Source organism: Muntiacus reevesi, chromosome 1 (assembly GCF_963930625.1).
Source record: "Muntiacus reevesi chromosome 1, mMunRee1.1, whole genome shotgun sequence".
NCBI lineage: Eukaryota > Metazoa > Chordata > Mammalia > Artiodactyla > Cervidae > Muntiacus > Muntiacus reevesi.
In genome coordinates, this window is record NC_089249.1 from 156,237,142 (window position 1) to 156,249,337 (window position 12,196).

At 43.6% G+C, this 12,196-nt stretch overlaps 1 protein-coding gene across 1 annotated transcript in view; it reads left to right on the forward strand.

Moving 5' to 3' along the window:
• Positions 1 to 12,196, forward strand: part of AGBL4 (AGBL carboxypeptidase 4) — a 1,390,412-nt gene that overhangs the window by 1,244,847 nt on the left and 133,369 nt on the right. The window contains exon 8 of the mRNA XM_065910427.1: positions 5,808 to 5,897. Within this exon, the coding sequence (XP_065766499.1) occupies positions 5,808 to 5,897 (90 nt within the window). The remainder of the gene's footprint in view (positions 1 to 5,807; positions 5,898 to 12,196) is intronic.

Here is a 12,196-nt window from a genome sequence, read left to right on the forward strand (position 1 = left end):
CCTAGCTTCCTGTTCCCTGTTTATTGTCAGTATCGGCAACAGAATGAAGCCCTCACATTACCTTCAACATGACACATTGTGTAGGGAAATCTACAGAACTGTTCCTCTGATGGCATCAGATACAACACAGTAGTAACATCAGAATGACCTAGGACCAGTCCTGGATGAGTATTCGTTTCATCTTTCCCTCCTCAGAGGAGACACAGCCAAGCAGAGTCTGGAAGGCTGAGTAGGAGTAAGCCCAGCAGACGAGCTGGGGGCCGGCATTCTAGGCAGAGACAAGCTTGCGCCCAGGTGTGGAGGTGTGGGGAGAAAACTCGTGCTTGGGGAGCTGCCCAGAGCCAGCTGAGGCTGGGGCCTGGAGAAGGGGCTGGAGAGGCAAGCGGCCGCCCACCACCAGAGCCCGAGGATGGGCTTGCCCAGAGGACAGCAGAGCGCTGCCCACGGGTTGTAAGCAGAGGGAGTGGTGTGCTCCTGTTTGCGTTTTGGAAAGACCATTTTGGTGGCTGGTGAGGATGGTGCCAGCCCAGGGAGGCTGGTGACAAGGCTGTTCTAGTCCAGAGCGTGCTGTGGTTGCTGCCAGGGTTTCCCTTTCTCCAGCTCATTTGCAGGGTGACCCTGTTTTGGTCCCAGAGTATGAGAGACAAGATGGCAACTGAGCTGGTTTGAAAATCAATGGGAGGGTACTTTCTGGACTTCATGATGCCTCCAGGGATCTTAAATTCAAGAAAATGAAAAGGCTTATCTGTTAAAAAAAAAAAAATCCATCTCCTGTTGTAACATTCTCTATTCCCTTCCCAGGTGCCCACCTGCTTCTTCCTTCACAGAACACCTTGCTGCCCCTGACAAGTTATTGTCAGGAGAGACGGGAAACAAAACCAACAATGTGAACTTCTGAGAGATTTCTGTTCTCAGAGAGCCCAGCTGGTGCTCTCTGGAACTTCTTGGTGTCTTGGTTGGTACCTCCACCAATCACGGGTCCCTCCTTAGTAATTGATGAGATGGATGGAGGCTCTCCCTCCATCCTGACACCAAGGCTGTGGCTCTGGTCCTCACTTGCGCATCAATAGATGAGATGCAAAGTTTCTTAAGTTCTACAATCAACTAGGGGAAATGTAGTTATCTCCAGGGGAATTAACTAGTTATCTATTGCAGCCTAACACATTACTCTAGAATTCAGCATTTTAAAACAATAGTTATCATCTCTTTGCTTCTGTGGGTCAGGAATGCAAGAGCATCTTAACCAGCTGATTCTGGCCCAGTGTCCCTCATGAGGGACAGTGGTGCGGATTGTAAAGAATCTGCCTGCAATGCAGGAAACCCAGGATCGATCTCTGGGTCAAGATGATCCTCTGGAGAAGGGAATGGCTACCCACTCCAGTATTCTTGTCTGGATAGCAAGCTGTTGGCCAGGGCTGGAGTCATCTGGGGCGGGACGGTCCTCACCAGGAGGACCTCTCCCCAGGCTGTATGAGAGTCGTGTTATGGCAACTAGAGTGAGTAATGAGAGAGAGAAAGTGCATCCAAGATGGAAGCCACTGTCTTTTTATAGCCTAATTTCAAATGCCAGGCACCATCACCTCCATAGTAGTCTATTCGTTAGAGCAATTCTCTAAGGTCAGCCCACTCTGAAGGGGAAGGAGGTCACCTCTTGAAAGAAAGAAATTAGCAATTTGTGGCTATATTTTTTAAAACCACCACTAGGACTCTAATCTCCAAGAGGTAGTGTGACACAGTAGTTAAGTGCATAAATTTGAGATTACTAAAGACCTGGGTTTAATCCTGGCCCCCACATTTGCTGCTTAGGCAGGTTTTTGACAAGTCACCTAATCTTGCTAGATCTCAATTTCCTATAAAATGGGGTAAGAATAGTAGATGTTTCATTGGGTAGCCATGGAAATTAAAAAAGATCAGGCACGTAAAGTGCCTGGCACCAAGTAAGCACTGAACATACACTACTTAATTGCTGCTATAGCTGGATAATGTTATTATCCCCCTTCACAAGAGGCAGAGGGGGTGAGAAGACAAGTCAATCAGACTACTTGGCTGGGGACTCTGGCTCTGCTGGCCATTAGCTGTGGGCAAGTCACTTATTGTCTCTTGGCCTTGCTTTTCGGTAAAATGAAGATAATAATAGCTAGTGCCTAGCTACCTATTAGGTGCTCAGTAAACATTTTCTGGCGGCTGATAGAGGGATACAACTCCTCTATCAAAGGGGTGTTCGCCTGTGCATGTGTTTGTGTGTGTGTTGGGATGCTACACAAAATACATTTGACTGCAAATACCGTCTGTTAACTGGGGAGCCCAGTATGGCTGTCCCGGTTCCACTTGAGAGTGCCCCATACCCTGAGTGTGCCCCCCTCCGAGGCCTCCACCTCTACCTCCCTGTGTGTTGTTCCTGGGCTCACTGCTCAGCTTCTTCCCAACCCTGGCTTTGTTCAAGAATACTTCCTTCATCATCCCTGCTGCCTCCACCAAGAATATATTTAATTGGCTTTGCACAAGTCTGGGGATTTGGTGACAGGAGGGGGGTGGGGGGTGGGTAGACCCATGTCACACCACCTCAGAACTGCTACATTACCTTAAATTGATTTTGCAAATGAAAGCTAAAAGCTAAGCAAAGGCGACCCATCCATTTTGCCTAAAGATGATTATAATGCTCTTTTACGGCCTCCTAAATGACAAAGCAATTTGTTACCTGCCTACATCAACATTTGCTTATATTAGCACCCGGGATGCTTGATTTTTATTAGCCCCACGTTATCATTTTATGAAGACACAGGGGCTCGGTAAAATTAGTGTGCAAATAGAATGCCCATTTTGCATTTCCCTGTGGTCAGCAGAAATGCTGAATGCAATTGAGTTGATACCAGGTCAGGGGAGACATCCATAAAGGTAGCCTTCACTGTGGCCTCGGTAATGCCATCTATCATTTCTGTGCTGCTGGAAGAGATGGGGTCCGTGTGAGACAGTGTTTTTAAAGAGGGCTTGGTGGTGTTTTTGTCTTTTGTATTTTAAGTGAAAAAGCAACATAAGTACTAAGACATAGCTCAACTCCCACCAGCAATAAGGAATGAAACCAAACTCTCTTGTGTGCACTGTAGATGGAAACGCAGTAGATGTAGAACCTAATGCTGCTGTTAGTGGATTCAGGAGCAGACAGATGGGATGGTGAAAAGGGCACTAGCCTGGGACTCTGCCCCTGCTCCTGTGAGACCTTGGACGTGTCCCCTCCTTCTGTGAGCCTCAGTTTCCTCACCTGTAAAATGTGGCTGATACTGTCCTCCTCACAGAGGCATTATGAAGATTAAGTAAGATAATGTATCTAAATTTCTTTATAAACCATGACCTATATGAATATATTTTACTTATTAAATCAATAGCCAGTTCCTGAGCACCTACTGTACACAGGGTCCTGGGAAAGACATTAAATACATACCATGAAAGTCACAGTTTCTCCCTTGAGGAGCTTATATTCAGTCCAAGAAATGCTCAGGTATTGAGCTCCTTTTTTAAACCATAAACTTCTTAAAGGCAGGTGAGCTTTCTCTCTCTCTCTTTGCTCATAAAAATGCTTAGCATAGAGCCGAGCACAGAGTGAGTTCTCAAGAATGTATTTTGGCTTCATCATATGTCTTGTTGTATTTTGGGACCTAGTATTAGGGAAGCAGAGACCTCAATTCTGGTCATGCAGTAGACCAAGCAAGTCCTAAGCCTTCAGATCCAGCCTTAATAGGGTTAGTCTTGTTTTTGTGGGTTTTTTTTTTTTTAAGTTTTAGTCTCTGACTTGGTACATCAACTGTTGGGATCATGAACCACATTCAAAATAACCTGCCCCTAGCATTGTAGAAGACGAAAGCCTGTTGGTCATCTCTTCCTCCCCTCTCACTCCAGATTATCCTCTAACCTAGATGGGATCTTTTAATCCAACTCCACTGAGTGTTCATTTCTCTGTTTCCTTGGGTTCATTGTTCTGTGTCAATCAGCCCTTCTTCTGCCTGTGGTTAAGTACCTCTTCCTGACCTTCCTTCCTGGGAATGTCACTCTTGGCTACTGCTTTTGTCTAATAATATCATTGTGCTTGCCAGGTGGCACTAGTGGTAAAGAACCCTTCTGCCAATGCAGGAGACATAAGAGACTTGGGTTTGATCCCTGGGCCAGGAAGATCCCCTGGAGGAGGGCATGGCAACCCACTCCAGTATTCCTGTCTGGAGAATTCCATGGACAAGAGAGCCTGCTGGGCTACAGTCCATAAGGGTTGCAAAGAGTCAGACACGGAAGCGACTGAGCACACATGCACAATAGCTAAATGTTCTTACACAGTTGAAACTTCTGTAGAGTCAGCAAGAGTTTGGACTCTGATTTTGGCCCATAATTTTCTAAATACTTCTTTATATGTCTAATAATTTTTATTGGGTGCTGGATATTGTGAATTATGCGTTGTTGAATATCTAGATTTTGTTGTCTTCCTTTAAAGAGAGTTGGACTTTATACAGCAGACGGTCAAATCATTTTGTTCAGTTCGATCCTTTTGAGATTTACTTTAAAATTTTCTTAGAGTGAGTCTAGAGTGGTTTAGCTACACCACTGAGGTGTGGCCCCTTCTGAATTCTGAGTGTCCTGCATGATTAATGCAGACTTTTACTTTGAAGGTGGGATTTCAGAAGATTCCCAGCCCTCCGTGAACCCTGAGAATGGGCAGTTCACCACTCCCTGATCAGTTTTTCATGACATCGTTGTCACGGAGATTCACCTCATTTATGTACATCTTGGGACCCAGGAAAGACTCATGAGGCGCTCTTTATGGATTTCTGGAATTTTTCTCTACAGAGCTCCCTTTCCTCTGAAATGTACTATCACCCCACAACTACCACCTGCTTCAGACTCTCTGAACTTCCATTTCAGTGAGATGTCCATGCTCTGTCAGGACTCCCCTCTCTGCTCTTCGGCCTGGGGTGGGCCTCCAGGCAAACAACTGGGACAGCCATTGGGTGCGCCTCCCTAGTTTCCCTCTTCTCAGGAATGAGTCTTGCGCTGACTCTAGTTCGATGTCTGAAAACAGTTGTTTCATGTATCTCGTACAAACTTCCAGTTGTTTAAGATGACAGAGAAATCTGGGCCCTCGTACTTCACCAAGGCCAAACAGAATTGGTTTCTAATCTCAGATCTACCCTAGGTAGCTGTGTAGGTGGAACTTGAACAAATTATATAAGCTGTCTGAGCCTCAGTTTCTGCCCCAATGAAAGGAATATTAATTGCCATGTTTCTGTAAGGATAATAAATAATGTATACAGCCTGCCTGACACCAGTTGCTAATTAAATGGCAGCTGTTATTACTAATCTAAATAGCTACCTTCTTTGCTCCATCACTTACTGAATTTTTACTGTGTACTCAGCAATATGTAAGCCTGTTTAATTATGACAACAACCCTATGAAGAAAATCTTATTATCCACATTTATAGAGTAGCACACTGAATCTCGGGATACATAACTTGCCTAGTTTCACAGTCAATGCATCTGGGATTTGATTTTGCTCATATGACTTCTTTAGATGTTTGTACTACTAGTACTGTCAACTGCACAAAAGAACAGGAATGTGGTTTTTAATATTGGGTAACAAGGGACATACTCCAATAATCCGTCAGCAATGGCTAGGCCTTAGAGGTTGAGCAAACCCAAATCATTAAACCCAATGATTTAAGAGAGAAATGGAGAGAACAGCTTTCCTCCACCTTTGCCCCACATAACAACTCCCCTCTGAAATTTCCCCTCCTCCTTAGCAACCTTCTTCCACTTTATCTTCCAGGCAACCTTCGAGAGGGGGCAGAGCAGAAGGTAGTATTCATCACAGGACGAGTCCACCCAGGGGAAACACCCTCTTCATTTGTGTGTCAAGGTGAGTTGCAAGATCTCATGAGCATACTGTGCCTCCCCCTGCATCCACCTGGGACACTGATGGCCTCTGGGACCCTGTGGTCACATGAGGAGTCCTTATCTTGGATGAAATTTTACTTCACTTCTCAAGAGGCTATACCTGATTGCCATTACTAGTTGTTTTACTAAATGTTTATGGACTACATGTATGCATGGAAGAATGGGTGAATAAACAGACAGATGGGTGGATGTGCAAGTGAATAGGAAGGGCTCAATACAGTTCTCCTGTATTTGCTATGCTGAGGATGAGTCATAGAGTTGTCTGCACTTCCTAGCTTGATTTCACTAGTCTCCAGTGGTTTACAAAAATAAAAAATCTGGCCTCCTCCCACCCACTATCAACACCAGAAAGAAAAGAAAAGAAAAGAAAATCTGGTCCCGGGTCAATGTGTATATTGACAAAAGTGTGGTAGACTAGGGAAGTAAGAATTGAAAATTATCTATTTACTTCTTCATTCAATCAGTCACTTAACAACTTTTGAAATACTTATCATGAACAGGAATGCATGCTTCATATCAGACAACCAGAGGTAATTTCTCTTCTCAAATATATCTTTTTAAGATTGAACTTTTATTTATTATATATTAGCTAACATATAAAATATATGTTTAGCCAGCAGTATGTATACATGCATATGTGTATATCTCTGTGTGTGTGTGTGTGTATCAATTAGTAGCAATATAAATATGAACAACCTCAGATATGTAGATGATACCCCTCTAATGGGAGCTGACCGTTGCTCAGATCATGAACTCCTTATTGCCAAATTCAGACTTAAACTGAAGAAAGTAGGGAAAATCACTAGACCATTCAGGTATGACCTAAATCAAATCCCTTATGACTATACAGTGGAAGTTAGAAATAGATTTAAGGGACTAGATCTGATAGACAGAGAGCCTGATGAACTATGGATGGAGGTTCGTGACACTGTACAGGAGACAGGGATCAAGACCATCCCCATGGAAAAGAAATGCAAAAAGGCAAAATGGTTGTCTGAGGAGGCCTTACAAATAGCTGTGAAAAGAAGAGAAGTGAAAAGCAAAGGAGAAAAGGAAAGATATTCCCATTTGAATGCAGAGTTTCAAAGAATAGCCAGGAGAGATAAAAAAGCCTTCCTCAGTGATCAATGCAAAGAAATAGAGGAAAACAACAGAATGGGAAAGACTGGAGATCTCTTTGAGAAAATTAGAGATACCAAGGGAACATTTCATGCAAAGATGGGATCAATAAAAGACAGAAATGGTATGGACCTAACAGAAGCATAAGATATTAAGAAGAGGCAGCAAGAATACACAGAAGAACTATACAAAAATCATCTTTACAACCCAGATAATCACGATGGTGAGATCACTCACCAGAGCCAGGCATCCTGGAATGTGAAGTCAAGTGGGCCTTAGGAAGCATCACTACGAACAAAGCTAATGGTTGTGATGGAATTCCAGTTGAGCTATTTCAAATCCTGAAAGATGATGCTGTGAAAGTGTTGCACTCAATATGCCAGCAAATTTGGAAAACTCAGCAGTGGCCACAGAACTGGAAAAGGTCAGTTTTCATTCCAATCCCTAAGAAAGGCAATCCCAAAGAATGCTCAAACTACTGCACAATTGCATTCATCTCACACGCTAGTAAAGTAATGCTCAAAATTCTCGAAGCCAGGCTTCAGCAATAAGTGAACTGTGAACATCCAGATGTTCAAGCTGGTTTTACAAAAGGCAGAGGAACCAGAGATCAAATTGCCAACATCCATTGGATCACCGAAAAAGCAAAAGAGTTCCAGAAAAACATCTATTTCTGCTTTATTGACTACGCCAAAGCCTTCGACTGCATGGATCACAATAAACTGTGGAAAATTCTGAAAGAGATAGGAATTCCAGACCACCTGACCTGTCTCTTGAGAAACCTGTATGCAGGTCAGGAAGCAACAGTTAGAACTGGACATGGAACAACAGACTGGTTCCAAATAGGAAAAGGAGTACGTCAAGGCTGTATATTGTCACCCTGCTTATTTAACTTATATGCAGAGTACATCATGAGAAACGCTGGGCTGGAAGAAGCACAAGCTGGAATCAAGATTGCCTGGAGAAATATCAATAACCTTAGATATGCAGATGACACCACCCTTATGGCAGATAGTGAAGATGAACTAAAAAGCCTCTTGATGAAGGTGAAAGAGGAGAGTGAAAAAGTTGGCTTAAAGCTTAACATTCAGAAAACTAAGATCATGGCATCTGGTCCCATCACTTCATGGGAAATAGATGGGGAGACAGTGGAAACAGTGTCAGACTTTAATTTTTTGGGCTCCAAAATCACTGCAGATGGTGATTGCAGCCATGAAATTAAAAGACACTTACTCCTTAGAAGGAAAGTTATGACCAACCTAGATAGCATATTAAAAAGCAGAGACATTACTTTGCCACAAAGGCCCATCTGGTCAAGGCTATGGTTTTTCCAGTGGTCATGTATGGATGTGAGAGTTGGACTGTGAAGAAAGCTGAGCGCTGAAAAATTGATGCTTTTGAACTGTGGTGTTGGAGAAGACTCTTGAGAGTCCCTTGGACTGCAAGGAATTCCAACCAATCCATCCTGAAGGAGATCAGTCCTGGATGTTCATTGGAAGGACTGATGTTGAAGCTGAAACTCCAATATGTTGGCCACCTGATGCAAAGAGCTGACTCATTGGAAAAGACCCGGATGTTGGGACGTATTGGGGGCAGGAGGAGAAGGGGACAACAGAGGATGAGATGGTTGGATGGCATCACCGACTTGATGGACATGGGTTTGAGTAAACTTCAGGAGTTGGTAATGGACAGGGAGGCCTGGAGTGCTGCGATTCATGGGGTAACAAAGAGTCGAACACGACTGAGCGACTGAACTGAACTGAACTGAATGGAAACAAGTGAAGAGGAACTTAAAAGCCTCTTGATGAGGTGAAAGAGGAGAGTGAAGAAGCTGGTTTAAAACTCAACATTCAAAAAACTAAAATCATGGCATGAGGTCCCATCATTTCATGGCAAATAGATGGGAAAAAAGTGGAAACAGTGACAGATTTTATTTTCTTGGACTGCAAAATCACTGCAGATGGTGACTGCAGTCACGAAATTAAAAGACACTTGTTCCTTGGAAGAAAAGCTATGAGAAACCTAGATAGCGTATTAAAAAGCAGAGACATCAGTTTGCCAACAAAGGTCCATATAGTCAAAGGTATGGTTATTCCAGTGGTCATGTATGGATGTGAGAGTTGGACCATAAAGAAAGCTGAGTGACAAAGAATTAATGCTTTTGAACTGTGGTGTTGGAGAAGACTTTAGAGAGTCCCTTGGACTGCAAGGCGATCAAACCCATCAATCCTAAAGGAAACCAACACTGAATATTCATTGGAAGGACTGAAGCTGAAACTGAAGCTCCAATATTTTGGCCACCTGATATGAAAAGTCATTGGAAAAGACCCTGATGCTGGGAAAGATTGAGGGCAGGAGAAGGGGACAACAGAGGATAAAATGGTTGGATGGCATCATCAACTTAATGGGCATGAATCAGAGCAAACTTGGGGAGATGGTGAAGGACAAGGGAGCTTGGCCAAGCACTATTCTAAGCACTTTACATATTTTATGTTATTTTGTTGATTTAACCTAATATGTTGGATTGATTTGATTAAGTTTTTTATGTCAGAGAAACTAGTATTAGCTACATTTTTACATGTGAAAAAACAGAATTTTGGAGAAGTTAAGTAATTTATCTCATTTTTGTCTCAAAATGGCCATGAGGTCAAAAGGATACGATAAAACCAATAGAGGTAAGGGAGCATGCTGCTCTGGAAATAATGACTATTTGCCATCAGACAGTCTTGGGGTCAAATACTGGCTCTGCCACTTCCTAGCATTTCAGTTTCCTCAAATGTAAATAATAATAATAATAATAATGGATTGGCCCAAAATTTCATTTGGGTTTTTCATTACATCTCATGGAAAAAGTCAAATGAACATTTTGGGCAGCCCAATATACCAATACCTATCTGCGATGGCTGTTATGAAGCTGGCATGAGATGAATGTAAACAAACACCCAGTCCTGTGTCTGGCATGCAGCAGACCCTCAACAGATGTCACCCCCTTCCTCATGGGGATCTGAGAAGAGTAGGCAGGTAATCTGACTTGTCAACTATAAGGCAGTCTGCAAACACATAGGGTCTTCTTTTCCCAGTTCAAGTCCTTACAGGGCTGTGGTCAGGCACTGCTGCCTCCCTCTTTGTTTCAGACAAGGAGCCTGAGCTTCAGAGGGAGTGAGTGATCACCCAAAGACAAGAAGCTCAGAGGCTTGGCTAGGGATTCTGGATTCCCCAGTCAGCCACCTTAGCTGCCTCCTTGGCATCTCCCTTCCAGCTTCCTTCTACCCCTGTCCTTGCAATAACCTCTCCCAGGGCCGTCCGGATTGTACCACCTCCTTTACTGGCAGCCATCTGTCAGTTACTAATCTTGGCAGAAGCCCTATTCCCCCAGCTGATCAGATGCAACTATTTTGTCCTTGTTTGTGAAAAGACAGTAGCCTTACTACTGATACTTTACCCCTGGCAGCCCAAACTCCCATACTTGCCCCCTCTGTGGGCAGCAGACAGAGGGAAGGGTCATGATCCCTTTTACAGATGAGGCCTGAAGCACAGGGAAGTCTGTAGTTCTCAGACGCTCTCTCCATTGAACCTGCCTTCCCCCAAAAGGAATCGAAAGGTGCTGAGTTTATCAATAGACTCAGCTGCTGCTAAAAGCTGCTGTCCTGCAGCTTTTCAACCAACTCTTTATTCTTTGGCAGAGATTTTGAATGCCTTCCATCACCTTCTCAAGGTCACCTCCAAACTCCTCAGCATTACATTGACAATTCTCCATGACCTGGCTCTTGCCACATCTCACTATATGCCAGTCCCACACACAACCTAATCCCTGGAAGAACTCTCTTCTTCCCACCACTGGGCTTCTGCATCTGCTGCTTCTTTGCCTAGGATGTCTTGTGCCCACTCTTTGCCACCTGGCAAATACCCCCTCCTCTCCCAAGGTTCATTTCAAGTACATGCTCCGGGCCAAAGGATGTTCAAACTACTGCACAATTGCACTCATCTCACACGCTAGCTGCTTAAAATCCTCAGAGCCAGGCTTCAACAGTACATGAACCAAGAATTTCCAGATGTTCAAACTGGATTTAGAAAAGGCAGAGAAACCTGAGATCAAATTGCCAACATCTGTTGGATCACAGAAAAAGCAAGAGAGTTCCAGAAAAACATCTACTTCTGCTTTATTCACTACACCAAAGTCTTTGACTGTGTGGATCATAACAACCTGTGGAAAATTCTTCAAGAGATGGGAATATCAGACCACCTTACCTGCCTCCTGAGAAATCTGCAGGCCAAGAAGCAATAGTTAGAACTGGACATGGAATAACACACTGGTTCCAAATTGGGAAAGGAGTATGTCAAGGCTTTATGTTGTCACCCTGATTATTTAACTTCTATGCAGAGTACATCATGCAAAATGCCGCGCTGGATGAAGCACAAGCTTGAGTCCATATTGCTGGGAGGAATATGAATAACCTCAGATATGCAGACGTCACCACCTTTATGGCAGAAAGCAAAGAGGAACTAAAAAGCTTTTTGATGAAAGTGAAAGAGGAGAGTGAAAAGGCTGTCTTAAAACTCAATATTCAAAAACCGGAGATCATGGCATCCGGTCCCATCACTTCATGGTAAATAGATAGGGGAAAAGTGGAAACAGTGACAGATTTTATTTTCTTGGACTCCAAAATCACTGCAGATGGTGACTGCAGCCATGAAATTAAAAGACGTTTGCTCCTTGGAAGAAAAGCTGTGACTAACCTGGACAGCATATTGAAAAGCAGAGACAGTACTTTGCCAACAAAGGTCCATCTATTCAAAGCTATGGTTTTTCTAGTAGTCATGTATGGATGTGAGAGTTGAGTTCCAAAGAATTGATGCTTATGAATGCGGTGTTGGAGAAGACTTTAGAGAGTCTCTTAGCCTGCAAGGAGATCCAACCAGTTCATCCTAAAGGAAATCAGTCCTGAATATTCATTGGAAAGACTGATGCTGAAGCTGAAACTCCAATACTTTGGCCACCTGATGTGAAGAATTGACTCACTGGAAAAGACCCTGATGCTGGGAAAGATTGAAAGAGGGAGGAGAATGGGATGACAGAGGATGAGATGGTTAGATGGCATCACTGACTCGATGGACACGAGTTTGAACAAGCTCTGGGAGATG